At 36.8% G+C, this 25,414-nt stretch overlaps 2 protein-coding genes across 4 annotated transcripts in view; one reads left to right on the top strand and one right to left on the bottom strand.

Annotated features, from left to right (window-relative positions):
- Arhgap6 (Rho GTPase activating protein 6) overlaps positions 1-25,414 on the bottom strand; it is a 567,756-nt gene that overhangs the window by 149,206 nt on the left and 393,136 nt on the right. The gene's annotated exons all lie outside the window — the stretch shown is intronic.
- Amelx (amelogenin X-linked) lies at positions 2,604-9,557 on the top strand. Of its 2 annotated transcripts, XM_045140878.1 has the most exons (7): positions 2,604-2,649; positions 3,919-3,984; positions 5,874-5,921; positions 7,146-7,187; positions 7,284-7,328; positions 7,600-8,109; positions 9,448-9,557. In XM_045140878.1, the coding sequence occupies exons 2-7, from the start codon at positions 3,931-3,933 to the stop codon at positions 9,451-9,453; spliced, it is 705 nt and encodes a 234-aa protein (XP_044996813.1). In that variant the 5' UTR covers positions 2,604-2,649; positions 3,919-3,930; the 3' UTR covers positions 9,454-9,557. The 2 variants fall into 2 exon arrangements, with proteins under 2 accessions (XP_044996813.1, XP_044996814.1); XM_045140879.1 differs by lacking the exon at positions 7,146-7,187.

Raw genomic sequence — 25,414 nt, 5'->3', positions numbered from 1 at the left:
ACTGCTAAGCCATCTCTCCAGCCCCAAATCTTTCATTGCTGAAAAGAAACAAAGTGATAAGACAAACTTACTGAAACTGTAAGTCCAAAAGTAGTTTATAAATAACCTTGTTAACAAAAATTAAGCCAAATATAGTGGCACACACTTTTAGTACCAGCACTTATGAGGCTAAGGTAGGAGGGTCACTGTGAGTTCACGGCCAGCCTGAGGCTATATAGTACATTTCAAGTCAGGCTGGGCTATAGTGAGACCTTGCATGTGAAAAAAAAAAAAAAGTAAAATAATTTTTTTTTTTAAAAAAGGTGCTTAGTCACAAGTTTATAGAAGACAACCATGTCCTGAATCCCTTCAGATAGTCCGGTATATGATACCAAATAAAATGGTATAAAAGATTGAAACAGAATAGATGAACTACATTTTCCTTCCTGTCCTTTACAACATTGTTGTATACCTCCATCAATTCTCCTAAAATCTATTTGGTAACTTCCTTTGGAAAGAACCCCATTTGTCTCTGATATATGATATAATGTGATATATACATGTTCATAAATAACTGAAAACTCTTGGAACATTTGGTTTTTAGAACCATATTCTATGTTCATCTTCATGCAAATATTTTACTTGTTACGGCCTTCCTCTTGTTTCTCTTCCATCTTTCTCTTCCTGCCTTTATATGACACTTAGTCATCTTTATTATTTCATTCCCAATCATTTTAGAACTTATTTATTAGCATTCTTCAAAAGTTACCATTTTCCAGGTAATGGAGTGCTCCATAAATACCTTTAAATTTCCCTATGTATGTTTCTCATCTCATTTTAATCCTAATGCTTTTAGATAGGGCTGCACTATTATCTCCATCCTACAAATGACTAAACATTGATTCAGACAAGCTGAGTAACTTGGCAATGTTTCCTGAATCCATGGTGAACCAAGTTAAGACACTTGTGACATAAGTTTTGTGTCTTCACAGTTACTACATGCTATATATTTTTATGGCTATTTTCTCCTTGGTTTTCATTTAGCCAATGTGGAAAATCCACAGTAAAATATATGTATTTGTACCAATCTTATGAACATTGTCCAAGAATTACAGAGATCCAATCATAATAGCAATTGTTGTCAGGTATATTTAGTATTTCTTTTATTGATTTAAGATTGACGGGCAACCAGTAGTTATAAATTTACACCTTATCAGATTAATTTACAGAGGTAAAATACATATACATTCAGCAGCTAAAGCAGAAGTCACTCTTGGAAAATAAATTTATTTGTTTAACACTGTTTAAGCAAGAGGTACTGCTGAAAAGAAGGGGTCAATGCAACTAGAGAGATGGTTAGTAAGATCTGAAAAAGGAAAAGGAATTTTGGTTTGCTGATGTGAGAAAGTGGGGTGGAGAGTTGGCTCAATGGTTAGGGTACTTGCATGCAAAGCCTAAGGACCTAAGTTTGATTCCCCAGAGCCCATGTAAAGCCAGATATACAAGGTGCCACATGCATCTAGACTTCGTTTGCAGCATCTGGAGGCTCTGGGCTCTGGCATGCTATTCTCTCTCTTGCTGCTTGCAAATAAATAAATAAGAGTACTATTCTCTGTGGATTTGGGAATCCAAGGCAATATTCCCCATGATACATGTTGGCATATAAAGATACAAATAGACTTTACAAAGTATTTTATTTAGTTATTTGAGAAAGGAAGAGAAAGAGAAAGAGAGGAAGCATTGGCATGCCAGAGCCTCTTGCCATTACAAATGAACACTAGACACATATGCCATTTTGTGTATCTGGCTTTACATGAGTGCTAGGGTACGGAACCTAGGGCATCAGGCTTTGTGAGCAAGTGCTGTTAACCACTGAGCTATCTCTCTAGGCCCGCAAATAGACTTTTCCACATACTATCTGACTTGTGATATGTCCTTCATTGTCCCTCAGATTATTACTATAAGTGTGGGTGTTGTAATAAATCATGATTAGTTTGGTGGAGTGGGTTTCAGCTACAAGGCAAGAATAAAGGTCTTCATCCTTTTTTTGGAGGATATCAGAGCAGTAGTAATAAGACCTAGGGGACTGCATCTCAATGGAAGCAGAGAAAGGACATTGGTGACTATGAAATTCTGAGCTCTCAGAGATATACTGGGGATAGAGTTGAATTTGAATCCAGGTATCCTGACTTGATAAGCCTGGCGAACCCTAGTGGCCATTATTGCGAGTACACTAGAGAAATGCAACTATCTACAGTTTGTTTGCTTGCTTTAAACTGCAATGGTGTTTGTTAGAATGGAGAAATAGACAATGGCATAGCAGTTTCTTAAAAATAAATTTGAGTATATCAGCATGTGCCGTTAACTAACATGCTGACTTCAAGACAGCCTGATGACTTTTTTTTTTCTCTCTGAAACCTGTGATTGCCTGTAATGAGAGACCACATACACTAATCACAACATACAACCTTATTGCTGATCATAGCATCTTAACAAAATCATGATTCAGGGGTTTTTCTTTCTACTCAACACTTTTTTTTTTTCCTGCAGAAACCTGATTGGCTGTTCTAGATGCCGTGAATGGTATAAATTGGGCTCAGAGTTGGTTGAATCTCACAGTTCAAGTATCCCTGAGTTTCAGAGAGAAAGTCATTCAGGATACATTCAAAGGTATGTGGATTTTATTTATAATTTCTTCTTATTATTGTGCTTATTTATTTCTCTGAATTTCATGTTTAAAATGTATAAATGTATTGCATATTACTAATATTTCTTGTCATCAGCTACTTAGTTATTCAGTTTTACTATAACTAACTTGGAATCTGATCATTTAAATGAATTATTATTCCTTTCTAATACAGTAAAATTTTGTCTTCATTTATTTAAATTTTAGTTCCATGATCCCTACTTCTTTGGAAATGAAATTCCACAACAAAGATAAAAATATTCTCTCAGGCTATGATCTATTTCTTTTAAAGAATTTTATTTAATTCCATCACATGGAATCCTTAACAAAATTATTTTTATTATTAACTCAACCTCCAAAAAAGATTTAGAAGGTGAAAATCTGCAGTGTACTTTGCATAGCCAGCATTACTTCAATTACTTTAATTCCCTTCTTCTATATAATTTATCATGGTGACATAAAACAATGCACATATTTTAGGATGGCCTATTTTGCTTCCTGTGATGGGCCTTATATTTTTAAAATTAATTAGAGTGTGGTGTCAATCGAAAATAAAAGATATACTTGAGTTAATATGGAATATTTTACATAAAATTATTCCAAATTCACTAAGGAAGTATAGAATGTAAGTACTATCTCCTCTCTTTAGTTTAACCACATCTTTTGCTTCACATCTGAAGCTGAAACTGAGAGATAATTGCCTAAAGTTCTATATGTGGTAATATCTGGAACCAAACCCACTGTTTCCTTAATCTTTTTGGGAAAAACTACTTAGTATATTTCTCAAATAAGTAGTCACTGTTTATCACAGTACTGATGTTCAGGAGAGCTGTACCCCTACAAAAGATATTTTTAGTTCTCCTTCTTATGACAGTATAAAAAACTGCACTTTGATGATCTCCCAAACTTTTAGAGTCAACTGTATTCTTTTAAGCATTAATTATAAATAACATTTAGCTTCTATGACTCTACAGAATGTAGAGATAGGTAAAACTCGTAGTAGTGACAACTCATTCATGGCATTCATTACTTGATAACTTCAAATATAATTTAAAAGTCACTATTGTGACTCCAGGGGTAACTATATGGGCTGAGAACTGGAAATCACATGTGAATGAAATCACTCCACACAGAAGAGGCCCATCATTTTCTTAGCAACACATAAATGTAGATTATGCATGTTTTATTGGGCATTAATTATGTCCATGCAGGTGAAGAGATTTTTATAAAGCTGGTGTTGATTTATATTTCAGAACCATCAAGAAATGGGGACCTGGATTTTGTTTGCTTGTCTCCTGGGAGCAGCCTTCGCTATGCCCGTAAGTAAAACACCCTTTGCATAGATTGTGTTCAAATTCACAAGCTTGGAGAGAATAAAATCTGTGCAATGGTGAATTTCAGGGTTCAAAGTAATAGAAGACATGATAACCCAAAATGTGTCTATGCTGAAGAAACCTTTAGGGAGCTTGTTTTATATGGACAAACTAACAAATTTGATTGCCTCTGTCATAGATTGTGACCCAGTACAGCTGAAGTGAGGCCAAAGACTGGGCATTTTAACAAGCACCTCCAGGAGACTGTGTTAAAACATTTAGCTTGTAAATACCATTGCCCATCTCTAGATGGAGGAATCTTTTGAAGGGATCCTTGAATAGTATAAAAATAGTACAGAAACAAAAATCTCTAAAATTCAATTTCTCACAAGTGTCAAGATCTCTTCTTGTCCTCCACATAACACTGTTCTTACCTTTTGGCAAAGGATAATAATTCTGTATTAGGAATATTCTTCTTCAACAACATCTCTGTTTGCAGAGGCCCATCCTTTTGGGGCATCTGAAGAATAGAACCCTTGGCATTGGTGTGGTTCTGAAATCTTGCTTATGCCAAATACAGATTTATATGATTTCTTCCTAACTGTACTAAAAGACCAGGAAAGCTGGCCTACTCTGTAGATTCAGGCACATTAGGGCTGAAAGCTTAGGTCACATACCAGCAATGCTCTTTGGTGGCATAAAGAGTACTTGACTTAACCAGAAGCCAGTAAGCCTGCATACTTGACTCCTCCCTTCTTTCTCACCCAGAAGACTAGGATTCTGTGCTCTGCCTTCCTGAAATCCTGCATTGGGACCATTCCTAGTCCTCTGAGAAATGCTTGCATTACAAATTCAGTTCTTTCTCCACTGCACAGTTAACACCTCCACTTTCAGATGGTTTTCATTAGGACAGCATAGGAAAGGCAGTTTCCTGACTAACACAGTTTACATTCACACAAGGTTAAATACATCTTCTAAAACATGAGCATTTTAATAGTATAGATTTGGCCCTTATTTATATTCATGTCTGAGGAGATCTTCTAGATCATATTCTATTCTCCCCATCTCCCAAACCTTTCCAAGACATTCTAGAATTCCACAAATCAGGCACCAGTCAGTTGGCCCCCACTTTGGAAAGCACTAACAGTTCTGGTTTAGATACTTATTCAGGTTGCTTTATTTGGAACTTTCATTTTTTCCTTCATAAAACACTGACAGAATAATAAAAGTGATTGGCCTTAAACTGCATAAATCCACTCTTCCATTGTCCAGGGGAGGCATTAAGAATGTTTCTATTTTATTGCATACATCTTGTTCTCATATCCAATAATAATACCCACCTAGTTGTTCCATTTGTTATTGTTGATGTGCTATTTGCTTTGCATGCTAATTACTAGTAATCTCTTTGATACTTAAGGACTTATCTAGCTGATTGATAAAGGGACCCTTGGTGACACAATTCTCTTCTTGGTATTCTTAAATTGTGTAACAGAAACATACCTCTCTTTCCAACATAGAGGAACTTTCATCAACAATTAAACTGGTGGGTTGGAAAGGGTAGGATTCCTTGCAAATATTGTGTAGATGAGGTTGCCAAAGATCACTGGAGGACAAATGTATGCTGGCTTCTTCCAGGTCTCTATGAACCCTAGGAAAGGAATAAGGCTGTTTGGGAGCTCTTTAAAATAAGAAGTCCCCTCCTATAAAGCATGCATGCTCAGATTAAGTGTATACATCAAATGTATTCTGTGCTATGTATACATTTAAAATAAAATAACTTTAGTGTCCCTTAATATGAACAATTGAATATTGACTTAATCTCTTCTTTTCTCTCTTGTCCCTTTCTCTCTCCATCCCTTGTTCTTTCTATTGCCTTCCCTCCATTTTTATAATAGCTACCACCTCATCCTGGGCACCCTGGTTACATCAACTTCAGCTATGAGGTAATTTTTCTATTTGCTAATTTTGACTGTTGTTTAAGTTTTAAAATTCCCTGAGATCTATCAAGAGTGGTGTATTGATTCAAGATTTTACTCAAATGGTCATACTTTTTTCAGTTCCCACCATCGGCTTTAAGGCCTGACAGATGGCCTCAAGCCTGCAGTGTTCTATCACCATCCTACCTAGACACTCTGACTCAATTTGTCCTCTTAAACATAGCCATAAATGTATCCACTGCAAACTACTACTCAGGAAGACTCCAAGGTAGGGCAGAAAGTGAAGTTGGCTTGAACAGTCTTGTTCTACTGCAGCCTATAATATGAGGAGTAGGTAAGATGTTAAGATACTTTCTAGCATGGATATTGTTGAATTAAATACATTCACACTCAATGTGTGTCTCTCATTGGCTTTCCTGAAAGAACGATGAAAAGTGATTTACAAAAGACTGCAGAGTGATTGAAACCATAAGTGTTCTGGAAATTGGGTTGAAGGTTCTCAACCTCATGTTAAGTACATCAACTTGGGAAAATAATTTTGTTGTTCTGGAACTTTTATTTCCTCCTTTAGAGAAGGAAAGACATTATAATCACATTGCAGGAGTAACATCATTAATAGACATGAAAATTTCTAGGTCACTCATAACTTGAGCATGGTTAACAGTTTTTGGTTGTGTTGGTTGATATACTGCTATATGAGGAAGCTAATCAAATAGAACAGTCAAGAAAGGGATCCAACTGTTTACTTCTTTCACAGGTTCTGATAACAATTTGTGAGTCTGTTTATTACTAAAAACTGAAGAAAATGTTTCTAAAAATTTGATGTGAATTTTACTGTTATATCTTAAAAGGATGACATATTTGACCAGTAAATCTGTGTCTTGAGGATCAGGGACAGTATTTCTACCTCTTTTTCCCCATTGTGATATCAAACAAAAACAATAAATTAATGTTACATCACATTATTATGTCATAAATTGTAAATTGTATGTGTTGCTCTTGCAATGAAGAGCAGCGACTGTGGAACGAAACAGAATCACTACTTTTATAACCTCTGTCCAATAAATGAAACCTCTTTGAGTCATCATGATCTTATCTGTAAGAAGTTATGGTGATGATACTTGCCTCAGATCATGTGAGAAACATGGAAAGTGTATGTGGTGGATGTAACACAGTACCTGACACATAGGAAACACCCAACAAATGTTTACCCTCTTCTTTCTTTTGTAGAAGTCACATTCTCAGGCTATCAATACTGACAGGACTGCATTAGTGAGTCTACATTTCATACTGCATTAGTGAGTTTAGTATTTAGTTTATAGGAAACTAAATTAAATCAAATGCATTCTAATGTCTCTTTCTCTTAAGGTGCTTACCCCTTTGAAGTGGTACCAGAGCATGATAAGGCAGCCGGTATGTAATTTATTTTTTTTCTTCATTCCCTTAAGATATTAGGCATGCATTTAAATTCCCTTATTAAATGAACGATCATGTCTACTCCACCTACAGACACTAATGGGAATTTTAGTTCGTAAAAGGTCATATCTGTGTACACAGTTAGAAATTCTTGAAAGAGAAATATGACTAAAATATCCATATGGTCATAATAACAAACACTGCTGCTACTTCTCCAGTTGAAAGTCAACTGACCCAATGGTAAACCTGACTCTCTGTTTCTCACCAGTATCCTTCCTATGGTTACGAACCCATGGGTGGATGGCTGCACCACCAAATCATCCCTGTGCTGTCTCAACAGCATCCCCCGAGTCACACCCTTCAGCCTCATCACCACATTCCAGTGGTGCCAGCTCAGCAGCCCGTGGCCCCCCAGCAACCAATGATGCCAGTTCCTGGCCACCACTCCATGACTCCAACCCAACACCATCAGCCAAACCTCCCTCCACCCGCCCAGCAGCCCTTCCAGCAGCCTTTCCAGCCTCAGCCTATTCAACCCCAGCCTCACCAGCCCATGCAGCCTCACCAGCCCATGCAGCCTCACCAGCCCATGCAGCCTCACCAGCCCATGCAGCCTCACCAGCCCATGCAGCCCCAGCAACCTCTGCACCCCATGCAGCCCCTGCCACCACAGCCACCTCTGCCTCCAATGTTCCCCATGCAGCCCCTGCCCCCCATTCTTCCTGATCTGCCTCTGGAAGCTTGGCCAGCAACAGACAAGACCAAGCGGGAAGAAGTGGTGAGTATACCTTGAAACCACTAAGAGACAAATCCTTGGAAAATAGTATAGCAAAGCAGGCCCCACAGTTCTAAGTTCACAGCCAACCCAGAGCTTAGAGTTGCAGGCACTACAGGTCTGTGATTCTGTTAGTGCAAGCCTATATTGTAATTTAGCATAGCAAATGAATTTGTTTCCATTGATGGTAATTAGCACCACAGGTTTTATGGTGAATAAATGTTACAGAAATGCACCAATTTTAAGAATAACAGTAAAAGAACATACCTGTTTTTATATTTCAATGTATTGATGAGCCCAGATAGGCCAAACTTTCAGAGAGAACAGAAAAGGAGTAATTTTTGAGGGGGGGGTGAATATTTGACCAACTTCCAAGGGAAGATGGGAAATCTCTCTAAAAACCTACATAAAAATTGCATGTCTAAAGTGAAGTTGCTTAGATTGCTATACATTGATAGATTCCTTGTGCAGCAATGGGACTATATAGATTGTTACTGAGCAAGAAGTTGTCACAATTTGACATCAAATGTTTTTGCATTATAGGAAGCTCTTACAAATAAATGACAATGGTCAATCAATGACTCTTATAAAAATGATTCCAATTTATAAATAGTATTAGTGGGTTACTACTAAGAAGCAAAGATATGTGAACTAGAAATGACCTAGATAGGGATTCAGGACATCGGAGTTCCAATACTGGAATTTCCCTCAAAGAGGAGGTGGAAGTATACAAGTTGTTTCCATTTTATCCATATTCTCCTTTCTTTAAAATGGGAGGAAGTGACAAATACAGATAATTTTAAACTCTAAGTATAAATGCCAGTTTCCAGGTATTAATGACAGTTTAATTACAATTAAATTTTTAATATATGTTATACATATGTTATACATTTGTGAGCCTATTTATGGAGATGATACAGAAGTTTGGGAAACAGTTTTCATAGCAAATGTGTTTGTTAATTTATTAAACAATTAATATCCTGGATTTAATAAAGCATGTATACCTTGCCAAAGCTATTTTGACAGGTAGTTTGAAAGTTTTAAAACTCTGTATCATCCTCTTTAAAATGAAAATATAAATATTGATCTCTTAGAGCTGCTTTATTGGAAAATGAAAAGTAGCATTTGCTACAATATTGTTGATTAAGTCTTAGGTGTTCTGAATTAGGAGTGTCCTATCTAATGATGAGATTAGAAACAAAACTTCAGAAATTATAGTATTGAACTCAATTGCTCCATATTGTTTTGACAAAACTGAAGCCATACTTACTAATGTAAGTGATATTCAATAGGAATATTTGTCAATTATTTTAATTGTGCCTTTTGGTATTTGTTTTTCAGGACTAAAAATATCAGAGAATGAGAGAACTGAAGTGGAGACTTCGGTTGTTCTTAGGAATAACACAAGAATACAATGATTTGTGCCTACAATCATTTTACTTAGCAAATTCTGTAACTAAAAATAAGTATCATTAGCAGAAAATAAAATGTTTTAAAAAAATCATTCATGTCTTTGTGTTGAATTAAATTTGAATTTTCCTGTCACCCAAAAGAAGAACTTATAAATAAATATATATGAATATGGTAGGAACTGTTTGCTTGCTCCTACAAAATAACCACCTGGCAAGCACATCAGGACTGTATCTTTTAGGGAAACTTTATATTATCCTAATTCTTTTTTTTAAGAATATGGAAGGTTGTACATCATTAATAATACCTTAGAAAGTAAAAAAAAAAAAAAAAAAAAGAACATAGTCACTGTACCTAACTCAAATGAAAGGAAGTTTAAAGGAAAAATTCTTTACATTAACAAGATAAACTCTTACGGCTGGAGAGATGGCTTACCGGTTAAGTGCTTGCCTGTGAAGCCTTAGGACCCCATTTCGAGGCTCGGTTCCCCAGGTCCCATGTTAGCCAGATGCACAAGGGGGCGCATGCGTCTGGAGTTCGTTTGCAGAGGCTGGAAGCCCTGGCACGCCCATTCTCTCTCTCTCCCTCTATCTGTCTTTCTCTCTGTGTCAGTCGCTCTCAAATAAATAAATTAATTAATTTAAAAAAAGATAAACTTTTAAGAAATGTTTATGATACAAACCAAATTAGGACTTGAAACTCTAGCTTTATGCTTCACATCACATAAGTAATCAGAATCTGGTCTTTTGATCTGATTCTACAGAAAAATATTTTCACTAAAATTATGTGAGAAGTGTAGTAATGCAGTGCATTTAAAATGATTGAACTAATTACTTTCCCTAAAGGAAATTTTTAGAATTGAGCTTCAAAGAGAGAATTGCACTGATTTTATATACATGCCATTTCCTTCACTTCATAATCTTTAAGATGATAAATTGTACTGTATAGTCTTAACAATGTTAACAGATGCAGAAACTAAACTCAAAACAAGTCTTCATATTTCCCCTTACACCTATGCAAAACTGTAAAGAGCAGGGTTTATGTTGCACAGTACCCACAGTAACTAGATTCCAGTACCTTTATGATTAATGCCTCTTAATCATTTTCTGGAATGAATAAGCATAAGTTTACTGGAGAGTGTCAAAATTGTTAATATTCAAACAGAATAGTTGATATTAAAGAATTGAAATGAAATGAGAAAGGTAAAAACACTGATTCAATTGGCATAGACTAATTTTAATCAAGTGAGTCAATATTTATCAAGTGCTCTCTAGACAAAATATCCTACTATTCCATGCTCTTGTGAAACCAGTAAGTTCCCATATTTAAGGAATCTAGCATCTACCAAGGGCATACAAGAGCTCACCAACAATGTCACCAATGTTACCAGGAAGGCCAAGTGACACTTAGGCCCGAACCAAGGTACAGTCACTGCAGCCATCATTAGTTAGTTATCCATCAGCTTTCCTCAACACTCCTTCCTTGCTGGCAGATTAGGAATGTATCCCAGCATCCACTTGGACTTCCACCCACTCAGGAAAAATGAGATCCTCTTGTGCCCAAGGTAGTAAAGTTCCACTCATTCACACCCACTATGGTATAAGTTGCCATAGCTCTAGTTCTCTTACCTATGAATAGTTGAGGTAGGTTGTGGTGGACTATAGAATGAGGATAAAGGCAAGTCTTCTGAAAGAGGAAGAATTTCTAGAGACATATGGATAAATGTTTGGAAAAATGCTATCCTATCTCTTGACCTGCTTGAGGTTGTGGTACTTGGAGATTCATCTTCTATCTTCGGGATCTTAATGTCATCATTGTGTCATGGAATTTAGCAACTTTGGGGCCACCTATAGCTCCGTTGGGGCATGAGTTGCAGACCCAAACAGTATTAATACCTTTTATTAAAATTAAGTAGAAATTTTTAAGGACACACCATGTGTTGGTACCAGCATTCCCCTCCTCCCTGTCCCCATTCCTTTTTGTAAGCTTAGTTAAACAGATGAATCTTTTACCTCTCCACGACATTAATCTATAACATGAGGACAATAATGCATGTTTTAGAGCATGGGAGAAAATATTTAAAAAATGTGTGCGGTGTTTAGTTAGTTAGTAAAACAGGACCCATCATAAGAGCATTATACCCACATTTAGGTATTTACTTTAGTAGAAATTACAGTCTTGGGCTACCAGTAATGGCAGGACAGTTTTAGTGAGCCTACATTTCATACGGCATTAGTGAGTTGATATGATGGATGAAACAGACAAATAAAACACATTCAAATATCTCTTCCTCTTAAGGCTTTTACTCCTTTGAAGTAGACCCAGACCATGATAAAGCAGCCCAAATGTAAATATATTGTTCTTTTTTGTGGTTTATTTTTTTTAATTTTTATTTATTTATTTATTTATTTATTTATTTATTTATTTATTTATTTGAGAGAGACAGACACAGAGAGAAAGACAGATAGAGAGAGAGAGAGAATGGGCACGCCAGGGCTTCCAGCCTCTGCAAACGAACTCCAGATGCGTGCGCCCCCTTGTGCATCTGGCTAACGTGGGACCTGGGGAACCGAGCCTCGAACCGGGGTCCTTAGGCTTCACAGGCAAGCGCTTAACCGCTAAGCCATCTCTCCAGCCCAATATATTGTTCTTTTTTTTCCCCCATAAGATAATAGAAATTTGTTTAAATTCTCCTATTAAGTCAAATCTTTTTTTTTTTTAATTTTTTTTTGTTCATTATTTATTTATTTATTTGAGAGCGACAGACATAGAGAGAAAGACAGATAGAGGGAGAGAGAGAATGGGCGCGCCAGGGCTTCCAGCCTCTGCAAACGAACTCCAGACGCATGTGCCCCCTTGTGCATCTGGCTAACGTGGGACCTGGGGAACCGAGCCTCGAACCGGGGTTCTTAGGCTTCACAGGCAAGCGCTTAACCGCTAAGCCATCTCTCCAGCCCTTAAGTCAAATCTTTTTACCCCACAGGCATGCAGTTAATGCTACTGCTACTGAAATTATGTTGGAAGTTAACTGGCCTTAAAGAATAAGGGATCACAGGCAAAACACAATGTCATCTGCGCATGGTGGTGGATGCCTTTAATCTCAGCACCCAGAAGGCAGTAGTAGGAGGTTTGCTTTCAGTTCAAGGCCACTCTAAGACTACAGAGTAAGTGCCAAGTCAGCCTAATGAGACCCTACCTAAAAACAAAACAAAACAAAATCTATGCATTATTTTTTTTAATTGAGTGTTTACAGTAACTTTTCATGGTAAACAAATTTTCTTTGCATTTCAATATATACCTGAACTATTACACACATGAGCCTCATGAATCACACTTTTGGTCTTTACAGTGGCTATAATGTACTTTTTTATTATTATTATTATTTTTGGTTTTTCAAGGTAGGGTCTCACTCTGGTCCAGACTGACCTGGAATTAACTCTGTCATCTCAGGGTGGCCTTGAACTCATGGCAATCCTCCTACCTCTGCCTCCCAAGTGCTGGGATTAAAGGTCTGCGCCACCATGCCCGGCTCATTTTTTATATGCTTATAGTGTTGAGTCTGTACCAAACTGAAAAATTCAATTTCAATAAATAGTGACTTTGATTAGTTAAAAATATTCATGGCTCACATATTAGAAGATGCAAATGAAGTGAAGAGCCAACAAGCTAATATCTAGTCTGTATTTCCAAAAATGCCTATCTTAGCAACATTTATTGATGACAAACATTTTTAAAATGTCTGTGAATAATATTCCCTTATCAAAAACAGTAATGGGGCTGGAGAGATGGCTTAGCAGTTAAAAAAATTGTCTGTGGAGCCTAAGAACCCATGTTCTACCCTCCAGATTTCACGTTAACCAGAGGCGCAAAGGTGAGCGAAGCGCAAGTTTGCACATGCTCACTAGGGGATCTGCAAGCATCTGGCATTCGGTTGCAGTTGAGGCCCTGGCATGCCAATTCTCCCTTTCTCTCTCTCTCTCAAATAAATAAATAAATAAATAAATAAATAAATAAATAAATAAAATAAAAAGTCAGTAATAGCCACTACAATTCTCAAGGGAAGATCTCCCCATTCATGTCCAGTACAGATGTGGCTAAATAGAGGGCTGAAATTAAATGACCATTCTCTTGGCATTAAAACAATTCTAAAACAAGGAGGGAAATAATGTTATCTCATTTCCACATTTGTTGATGTATGAAGACAGAGGACAATGATTCTAGTTGTATGCAGTTTGGCTTGAGCAAGAAAAGAACACTTTAACACTTTCAAGAGCATGCTTAGGAACTAATTTACTGTGTGGCTAATTTGAGATTTTCAATTTTAAACAGCAAATTTCTTTCTGTTAATCTTTAGTTTAGAATCTTTGAAATAATAAAAATTGTGGTTCTATCTAAGACAGTAGTGTATAGAGTAACATTGTCTAATAACACTCTTGGGTTTCTTATAAATGTCTTGTATCTATACACCTATCATAGTAGTCATTTGCCCACTGTGGGTTCTCAGCACCTGGATCATGTCAACTATGACTGAAAGAGTAAACTTTAAAGTTTTTGCAATTGTAATCCATTTAAATTTAAATAGTCATACACAACTACCATGTTTGACAGTGTAGGTATAGGATGTGATTACCAATTAAAATACACCTCTTGCTTGAAATATTGCAATACATTATAATCTTATGGAAGTACTTTTGAGAAATGTAGCAACCTTGGACCTAGAGTTTCACTGAGAATTGGACAAAAGTTAATAAAATCATTTTGTTCATCCATGATAGTCATTCACTTACAATAAAACACTTACATTCTTTTCATTTTTATGGTTTAAAATAACAGTATAATGTCAAGTCATCACATTGTGTTTACCTATAGTGAAAGGATAATTTGAGCAACTTGAAACTGTGAATAAACCTCTGTATTCCAACTGCCTTGGAAATATAGCTATGATAATGGTTATGTCTATCACAGCCCATGACAATTTTTTCTAATAAAAAAGAAAGAAAGGTCAAGTTGTTCTTTTCATTTACAGAAAATGTCATGTTTACCTCCTCTTTTCCCAACTCTTCAGAATAGGAAAAGACGAACCCTTTCCCTAAACCTGAAAATGTTTCCCTTGGTAGCAAACAATAGTAAAAAACACCAACACTTAATATAAACCCAAGACTTCATATTATTTAAAATAGCAGATATCTGTGATAATTCAAAATAATCTGAGAATCTGCTTATCTTCACAGTATAACATGGAAGCCACAAGATAAAAATGATTTAAATCACTTTTCTCAATTTCCAGAACATATTGGTATCTACTAGTATTCTATATTGCTTGAATAAAATAGACATCAGCTTAGGTTTATTACAAAGTTGTTATTTTTACTTTAAGAAGTATTTAGTACTATGTGTCATTGGCTTACATTTATTTATTAAAACCACCTGATGATCTTGGAAGGCAAATAATAACTGGGGAATAACATTGAGATAGCAGTTGTTATGGATGAAGAATTTGAGGAGACAAAAAATAGTCATTTTGACCCTAAACACTTACCTCTGCAAATCACAGATGCCTCCTTAAAAAACATCTAACTTAATAAAGCTCCTTTTCAAATATTATTGTCCTTTAATTAAAAAATGGAACAAATGGAGGAAGAGAAGGAAGGAGAAAGGGAGAGAGGGAAGAAAACATCACATAGTCCAGGACTTATTTTCTTCCTACCAGTTAATTTGCTTAATCAATAATTAAATTATTTCAATTCTCGGTCTGGAGAGATGGCTTTGAGGTTAAGGCAGCAGCCTGCAAAGCCAAAGGGCCTAGGTTTGATTTCCCAGGACCCACATAAGCCAGATACACAAGGGGGCACATACATCTGGAGTTCAGTTACAGTGGCTGGAGGCCAGTGGCATGCCCATTCTCTCTCCCTCTCAAATAAATAAATATAAAATATTTTTTAAAATACTTCAGCTCTTCACAACATCCAAATCTTTTTCTTTTGCTAGTTAGTAGCAAATCTTAGTTTGTTTATTTTTATTGATAACTTCTGTAATTATAGGCAATATACCATGATAATTCCCCCTCCCCACTTTCCCCTTCACTTTTTGTTTTCATCTCTGAAGTGTTTTCTGGGGCGGGCTCATCAAGTGACCACAGAGCTGCAAAGATGGATCCTTCAATTGTAGATTTGGTCAAGGGTATGCAGGCCTTATAAGCAGAGGTTTTGGTTCAGAAACATGACCATAGTTTATCAACTGAAAAAAAAATCTCTTAGCTTCTCTATGCCTCAGTTTCCCCAACTACAAAACATAATATTATCCTTTACTGAGTCTTTTCATGTTAACAGTCCTTAAATTCAATCACTGGTGGTTATAATTCTTAATTAAAAATGGAGCACTTATTCTGCTGTATATACCATCAGAACACTATGCAATTAGAAGCAGAGGGTGGTCCAGAATTGTGAGTGCAACATGGACATTGTCAATACCAAAGGCTGTAATGTTGTGCATGTTTTTCATTTATCAATGTGTAATCTCTGACCTACTACCACCTGAACACTTTGCTAACTGACTATCACCTTGCACAGCCTCACTGTCTCTTACCCAATATCCCAGATGCTGTTCCTAGCCATCCTTAAGACAGTCCTCATATGCCATTCCAACCATAGAGATTCTAGGAATGTCAATACACCAGATTTGTACCCTGGGCTGCAGAGTGCCAGCTGGGGGAGGGAAGATCATGAATCTCAATCTCAGTCTCTTGCTCTCTCTCTTTCACCTTCTTCCTAGGGCCAAGCCCAGCTCTAGAAAGACAATGACAATCAATTCACACCAATACTTCCGCCATTGTCATAGTTCATGAAGTCCTAGTTTAATGATGTTCTTGCTATACTGTCTTCCCTTGGAAGAGTGGTTTTCAGCTATTGACAGTGGTTCCTGCTAAAAGACATATGGTATTATCTGGAGAAAGAACAATGGAGGGAAACACAGTGGTGCTACTGATAGAGGCTAAAGACATTGCTAATCAATCCTATAATTCAAGGAACGCTTCATAACAAAGGGGGAGATGACCCTGAGTGTCAGCATTGCTGAAGTTGAGAAATTCTACTCTACACAATCATATCACCTTTGACTTAAGCTGTGCTTCTACAGCTCAGTTAACAAAAGAATGAGATTCCAAACAAATCTAGATGTCATATGCATTATTTTTACATCACACAGAATGAGAGAACAACAGCTCAAATCATTTATGTGTATATACATGCTTATAGGGGTGCATATGTGTGTACAGGTGTGTGTGTGTACATGTATATGGAAGTCAAAGGAAAAATTGGTACTTTCCCTAGGTATGGTATTCATGATCTTAGAGATAGCTTCCCATTGTACTGGAATTCTCAATTAGGCTAGATCAAACTGAACAGCAAGCCCCAAAGATCTTCCAGTGCTGGTATTACAGTTGTGTGTCAACACACTTGGCCATTTTGACACAGGTTCTGGGGATCAACTAATGTTCTCATGTTTGAGAGGAAAGCACTTTATTTATTAACTGCATTATCTCCACAGCCCTAAGCACTAAAATCTTAAAGTTGGTAAATGAGATAGGACCACTTTACATACCCATGACATCAAAACAATCACAAGAACTTGATGACAAAGGATGTTTAGGATGACAAAGGGAGGTTGGAATTAATCAATTCAACTGTTTCTAATTCAAAATCACACTGTCAAAATCTCTGCTTCTTTATAAGTTACTTAAAAGTGAACAAAGTGAATTGTCTGCATGTATAGAAACCATAATGAAATCTTTGATTCTGTAAAGTTAATTTATGCTAACATAAAGAGATTTTTTAAAAAGTGAACTGTTGTTTCTTCGGAGGGCCTTTATAAGTGAATATATGAGTGATGAAGGAGACAAAAAAATAAGCCAGTAGCGTGCCTACTGAACTAAACTCAGTTTATCTAAGAAGGGTTCTGTTCGGACATTCACATGAACTTGGCAGAATAATGAAAAATGAGTACTTTTTCAAATGGGCCATAATTTGGGATGCAGAAACTTCTATGGTTTTAGGAACCATAATTCTCCAGAAGTGTTATTTGATAATATAATTTAGTTTTGCGTGCGTGTGTGTGCGTGCACATGCGTGCATATGTGTGCATGTGGACGACAAGAATACTCCCCTTTCACCTTATGTGACTCAGGGTCTCTCTTGTTTGCTAAATCCTCCTTAAACTCTATAGGTGCACTGGGATTACAGATGCTTGCCCCACTTTGTCTGGCTTTATGTGAGTTCTGGGGATCTGAATTCCAGTGGTCAGGCTTGCATAGCAAACACTTTTCACCACTGAGCCATCTCCCCAGCCCCATATGGCTTGTTCTTAAATAAATATGACAATGCAAACCCCTACAGCAATGAGGAATATAAATCAGTGTTTTGTTCATAGAGGATTCCAACTTTGGGCATGAACTATGAGCAGTTAATGGATTCGGGGCACTGAACATGCTACCAGTGCAAACGCTGTCCCAACATCAGGACATTCCATCAGTAAGCATCAGTTCCATGCACCATTTGTGACTGTTTTAGGGATCTTCTCTCACTTGTCCATGTGAAGTACAGTGTTCAGTTGAGTAGTTTCCCAGGATGTGTTGAGCACCCTTCTATTTCAAACAAGTATTTGTTTCTACCCCCCTCCATATTAAGTAACAAACTTTTTGGAACAAAATGAGAGAAACTACCTGGACATTGGTCAACATATTTTAATATCTGCTTAATAAACCATTATTAATATTAAAGATCTGGGATGCTATACTACATGACCATCACAACTCTGAATATTTACTGAGTTCTCATTATATTTCAGTCATTGTTCAAAGCATGTAACATGTATTAGCTCATTTAATTTCCACAACTTTATAGATGCAGCATTGTTTAGGAGTTGTCCACACTTTAAAGGAAGCCTTTTAAAAATTAACCAATATGAATCCATATTTGTATGCACACATGCATGCACACACATGCAAATACATGCTGACCAATTTTCAATGAGTACTATTTCAAATGTAAGCTAATTTTCATCGTTCTTTAGGGTTCTACTTATTATAACATATCTACTTCTAAGAACAATGTGAATGTGACACAGACTCATGAAACTGTTATCCTGTCACTTAGTTTTCCCTGTCCATTTGACTTCTCAAGGATTCATTAAGGGGCTAATTGTAAAATAAAGAACCCCAGCCACATAGCTGCTCTGTGGCTATATGGAGAGACACTCTATGTGCTACCACTACAGAAGTCGAGATCTCTGCAAATATTGGCAAATATCCCCACATTATTTTATCATTGCCTTGGCAATCAGGATAGTCTATACTTGGGTATGGACAGGCCAATCATCTCTCTGGGTTCCACAATGTTCATGGAACCATTAAGAAATGTATTTCTCTGATTGATTAATTCTAAGAAATCAATAACATGAAAGTCTACCTTTTCTGAAAATACAGCCTTGCTCCTCCCTGGTCTTTTTTTCTCAGACCCCTAATGGAACACATAACATATATACATAGACCTTGTAAATGATCTAATGACCAGAATAAAAAATAAAGGTTGCTGACATTTTCCCAACATGACATTGAATCAGAACTGATTGACTTACCTATTCTCTCTATCTGGCATTTAATGCCCAGATTTAAACATATGAAATGGTACAAATATCCAAGTTGCTTCCTGCTTTTCAGCCTCCATAAATGTTAGCTACTAAGGCAGCAGGCCAAACTGGCTCCTTCCACAGGGTTCTGACTAGAGAAGGAAATGTTTGCAAATTTGCACAGCTGCATGCAATAACAAATTCAGGCTCTGCAGGTTTACAAAATCCCATTTTCTGCCCGTGATGAGGAACTTGGCCTCAATCTAGTTTCCACAAATGATTTTTTTTTCTAACTCAAAAAAAGGTACAACTCAGATCTTAAAAATTGATTGCTTTTTAATGACAATGGTCGATGTTCAAAGTACTTCTAAAATATTGCTGCTAAAATGTGCTGTTCCTGTCAATGTGATTTACAAAAACAAAAAACAAGGAAATTTACTGCATTTGTGCTCCCCAATTCAGGTAGAAAATAAATGCTGTCAGTGAATAGTAATTGGTAAGCAGGAACCTGCATTCTTCGTAACCTAAGCTGATTTATTTGATGGTTGCATGTTGTGACTTGAATCAGTTACAACCCTTACAAAATGGAGTGATTCAATAAATTTTAAAAGATCATAATCTACAAGCAACACATTTTCTTCAAGATGGTTTGCCTGTTAACAAACTAAAACATTCTTATATATTTAAATGATGCACAGGGGCATGTGCACTAGATAGACAGAGAAAGAAATATTGAATTGAATCAAAGTGCAGTATTCACATAGTTAAAATGAAAGCCAATTTGTACAAAACCTTATGATTTTACCATGTTTGTGTTAAAAATAAACAATTCAACAAACAAATTAATATTACTCTTACTTTAGGAAAGATTAAAAGAAGTGTTTACCTGTAGCTATATGTAATGACAAAGTCACTAAACCCTGTATAAAAGATCATGATGACACCAGTCAATTGCTTCAATTGTCACATGTACTGGTCTCACCAACTGTCAATCATTATACAATATCAAAAAAAGTGGAGCTCAAAGAAAATCTCAGTAGCAAAGATGCTTAGCCTCAGTTCTATTATGGACTAGTCATGTGATCCTGCCAAAGACCAATCAAATATAATCTTGTCGTGTTATGGGTTGCAAAAAAAAAAAAAAAAAAACCTGGACTAGAAAACCATTAGGGCATATTTAACAGCAACATAAGGGGCCAATATGCATTTTGAATTCATTTCAAATACTGAAAAAAAAAATAGCCAAAAGTTGAGGTGCAAAAAATGGGTGGGCTCTTTCTATGATACTCTTCCAGTTTCCAATAAAATATAATTGTCTTGGAAATGACACACTGCACTTTAACCAGAATGTATTGAAGGTTCAAGCCTGCTCTTAGAATAACAGTCAAAGGCATCTTAACTTTCATCTGAACTTTTTGAAGTTTGGAACTGAAGGACAGTCAAGTGCTAGAGTGAGCTAAACAGAGAGAATTCTTTCAAGAGTGTTATATCTCTCCCCCCCCGCACTGAGTCCCTTTCCTCCTTCTATGCTATCCTGGGTTTATTACTCCATGAGGTCTTCCACATCCCATTGCTTGGATACTTCCCTGCTGCTAGCAAGAGATACTGTACACAGTATACCCCTCTGTACACACACAATCGTCTTACCTCTCCGAGGTCTCAGCAGCAGCAGTTCTAAGTAGAACTAAGTAGAAATGCCCCATGCTCCCCACTCACAGCTTCTGCCCAGTGTGAGGACAGAGGAGCAGGAGGCAAAGACACTGCTCTGCGCTAGAGGAGCCAGCCAGCCAGGCTCCCCAACTGGAATGCATGGCAAGAGGCCCTGGGAGGGAGAAGGCCTTGGGTCACTGTAATCCTCTGAGTCAGACACCCTAGGGATCTCTCAGCTCTGAAAGGCCTTCCTGGGCATAGTAGGCCAAGAGATTCAGAGAGCTCACTTAGGGAAGAAAGTGTTACAGTTATAACACATAGGTAAATTATTACACAAATATAGGTGGGTTGACAGGAAATGGCAGGTATAAATACTGGAGGAACAAATCATTCTTATAAAATGCTAACACACATGTCTGATAATGGACTTGTATCCAGAGTACATAAAATAACTCTTATATTTCAATAATAAAAGGCTCATAGTTCAATAAATATGGGTAAAGTATATAAACAGACATTTCTCTGGAAAAGACATATAAGTGGACATTAAGTGCACAAAAAGGTGTTTAGGGAATTGAAGTCATAATCATGGTGTGGTACACTTCAAACACATGACAGTGGCTTTAACAAGCATGGGTGGGGAGGTTAGGGAGAGAGCTGAGCAGCTAAAAGTGCTTTGAGCTTAAGCATGAGGGCCTGGGAAGTTCTAAAACTATACAAGTTAAGGTCCCCAGAACCTACAAAAAAATCTTGCATTACCATGCATATCTATAACCCTACTGGGGGAGAGAAGAGATTGGAAAATTTCTTTGCTGATCAAAAATGGCAGCTCCAGGGTGAGGAAAGAGAACCCATCACAAAGAAAGTACATAAATGAGCAAAAAAGAAGGATACCTGAAGCTCTCCTCTGGCCTCCACAGGCATGTGCATGGTATGTGTGTATCTGCACACATATGTGCTCACACCATAGTTAATATACCACATCTCACATGCTCTACACACATACCCAAACATGCCAAAAATGTCTGTGAGGATATGGAATCATCATATATTGCTAGAGAGCATGTGAAATGCTTTGGAAAATAGTTAGTTTGGCTATCTCTTAAACTACACACACACACACACACACACACACACACACATATATGAATGTTGTATCAGCAATATTCACAATATTCACAATAGCTCAACAGATGGATAAATAACCCATGGTATATACACATGATGGAATATCATTTGCCCATTAGAGGGAATGAATTACTGACAGGTGAGGTGGCAAGAGCATAGATCTCCTTGACATCATGATACTGAATAAAAGGATCCAGGTGCAAAATACCACAAATGTATGACGTTTTCTGGGAAATGTTCAATATAGGCAAATCGAGTGTGATTGCTTAGTGTTGGCCAGGACTCAGGGAATGGGGTAGAAATGGAAGTCAGTGATCACTAATGGGTGCAGCTTTCTTTTAAAGCTAATGAAATTGTTCTACAACTGACAGTGATAATGGATAAACCACTGAATTTTTACTTTAAATGGGTAAATGATAAGATATGTGAATTTTATCTGGTTCTTATTCCCTTGCCACAACACTTTCCCTTTGGCCCTGGGCTCTCGTAAGGATGTGATTACCCCTGCAGATTCATATGAGTTATAGCAGGATCCACAATGCAAGCAGGTTTACATCTAAGAATGGAACTACAAGTACTGACCTCTAGCCCCTTGGAGATTTCTCAGCTTGGTATTACAGTCACTAATGGTAAGGACTCAGCTCAAGCTGTGTGGTGCAACCTTGTTTCTCCCTGACTCCTCCACCCTAGAATATCAGTTTCCTTCTCTACATACTTATAGCTCCATATGATAGAATTGTTTGGACCTTACAAATTGCTTTTCTCCCCCATTTCACCTGTGGACTAAATGCCACTTAAGTACAGTATGCCATCAAAACTCATTACATTCCTCCTAGCTGAAATTTAGCAAGTAATTATTGGCCTCTATATTTCTTGGCAAGGAATAGAATCTATCTTTTCAAGAATTTTTAAAAAGTTAGAACATTGTCTCTAAGGACCACTGTGCATTTTCACTATTACAAATAATAATTATAGGTAGAGAAGACAATGAAGGAATCAGTTCAATACAGATGCTGTGGTGGTCACTGAATAAAACAAAAAAAAAAAACATTGTTTTGGTAAGTTTATCGTCCACTAACAGAACTACTATATTAGAGTTCATGAAACACTTTAATTTTAATTGTCATTATTATTACCACTTGTTTGCTTCCAAGTAATTCATCTCTCCAAGAAGATTCTTGGGTACAGAGGATCAATGTTTATGATTTTTTAGATATATCTAATCCATTCTACTTCATGCTTAAGGCTTTGCTTAAAATATTGCATTCTGTGCTAGAGAGATGGCTCAGCGATTAAGGCACTTGCCTACAAAGCTTAAGGATCCAGGTTTGGTTCCCCAGTATAAAGCCAGATGCACAAAATGGTGCATATATCTGGAGTTTGTTTGCAGTGGCTAGAGGTCCTGAATCTCTCTCTCTCTCTCTTTCTCACATACATCTGCTTTGAAATAAATAAAAAATATGATTAAAAGTGAATAAATGAAATAGTGCATTCTACTGATATACCCAGAGATTCAAAAGAAAGACTCATTTGTCTACAAATTACAGCTTCTAGGGACTGGTGGGATGGCTTAGCAGCTAAGAGATCTTGCTGTGCAAACATGAGGGGCCTCAAATCATCCGTTTTTGGCTCACTAGCAACCACATAAGAAGCCAAGCATTGCCATGTGCACCTGTAACTCCAGTCCTTCAGGTAGCAGATACAGGAGTTTTATTGGGGCTCACTGGCCAGCCAGTCTGAGAGAGAGGAAAAATAAAACAGCACCTAAGTATTCACTGTATTCAGTATTCAGTACTCAATCTCAAATAAACAACCAGAGTGTTAGAGGAAGACACCTGACATTCTGCTCTGGCCTCCTCACATGTGTAAATGAGGTATACACATCTGCTGCACACACATGTACAAACATTACACATATACAGGTCACACACAATATATATTACACATACATGCCAAAAATTGTTTCTAAATTTTACCACAGATTAGGCCCATATCACTTTTGCCCTTTCTGGATCTTTCTTTAATTTTTTTTTTCAACATTTCAGGCCCCTGATAGTATTCAGTTCTTACAAAGATGATACCTAATACTCAGTCTCATATCCTCTTACTTATATACATACAAACATGAAAATTTAAGAGCCACATAAGAGAAAGATTGTTTTTCTATTTCTGGGCTTCAGTTAACTCAATATAATTCTTTCCAATTCCATCTATTTTCTGAAAATTTAATAACCTCAGTTTTTCTTCCTTTACAAATGAGTTAACCTTCATTGTGTATATGTACCAAGTCTTCATTGCCCAAGCATCTATTAATGGGCACTTAGGCTTATTCCATCTCCTAGCTATTGTGAATAGAGCAGCAACAAACTTGGATTTGTAAGAATCTCTGTCGTAGACTATAGTTCTTTTGGTATATGCTCAGCAGTGGTATGGCTGAGTATAGGCTGTAATTTGAGATAGGAAATCATGATAGAGTAACAAGAGGTACTGGGAAGTAGGGAAGTGGGGAAAGGACAAAGGAAACATGTACTATGAAAGCAAACAGGAGGCCAAGTTGGGCGTAAGGACACAAGAAGAAGGGGAAGAAGAAACGGCATAATGAAAATGAATTTTCATATGCTAATAAATAAATTTAAAAAATAAAAATTTAGAAAATGATATCATTGGATTTTAAAATATTCTGGTGGGAATATGAAAGCATAGATGCCTTCTTGAAGACAAAAAATTAAAAAAGGCTGCAAACAAGTTTCCAAGTGATCCTGCCTGTGTTCATTCTGTACTGAAATGTCCATCCGGGCTTCTTCTCAAGCACACTCGGGTACTGTGGGTTATAGATGTCAAACAATAAAACTCTGAGGCACATGCTATGTTACTTTTTAAGGGAAGAGTGGGGGGAAAAATCAAAGGGTTTAACAATTTTATTCACTGGCGCACATTCAGCAACTCTGAAAATTTGGCCACTACTCAGATTTGCAAATTTCTATGGAAAATGAACTGTGTTTGGCAAGCTTCATGAAATATGAGACTGATAAAAGTTCCATGCTTTCTCAAGACCTTATGCCACTAACTGTGTGGGACTGGAAAAATGTTTAAATGTCAGTTTAAGCAATGTAAATAAATAAAATCTATATCCATATGAATTAATGCAATTCTGTCAATTTCAAAGCATAACAAACAACAGTTTCTTTGATTTTTGATTATAAGACATCACAGAAATCACAGGCACAGATTAAGTATGACGACTTTAATAAAGTTATGTCTCAAAGGCAGAAATGTAAAATTTATTTTACATTATAGGAATTGAATGGAAGAAGTTCAATTGACACTTAGGTTGTTTGGAAGCAGGTCTTGAACTCAAAAATAAAAAAAGACCAAAAGAGATAAAAAATATTACAGTAACATCCCAAGCCATTTTATGAAAGAACATGATGGTGAGTTCAACCATAAAGTTAATGAGTCTCAAACATTATCTCTAAACTAGTCAGCTTTGAGTTTTATA

This window comes from Jaculus jaculus, chromosome X, assembly GCF_020740685.1.
Source record: "Jaculus jaculus isolate mJacJac1 chromosome X, mJacJac1.mat.Y.cur, whole genome shotgun sequence".
Taxonomy (NCBI): domain Eukaryota; kingdom Metazoa; phylum Chordata; class Mammalia; order Rodentia; family Dipodidae; genus Jaculus; species Jaculus jaculus.
The sequence above is the reverse complement of the archived record's forward strand: the minus strand, read 5'-3'. Positions and strand labels throughout refer to the sequence as shown.

Coding starts and splice junctions, on each gene's coding strand:
- Amelx (XM_045140878.1), top strand. CDS start 3,931: ATGGGGACCTGGATTTTGTTTGCTTGTCTCCTGGGAGCAGCCTTCGCT. Junction 3,985..5,873: donor GAGCAGCCTTCGCTATGCCC/GTAAGTAAAACA, acceptor TTTTTATAATAG/CTACCACCTCATCCTGGGCA. Junction 7,188..7,283: donor ATACTGACAGGACTGCATTA/GTGAGTCTACAT, acceptor CTTTCTCTTAAG/GTGCTTACCCCTTTGAAGTG.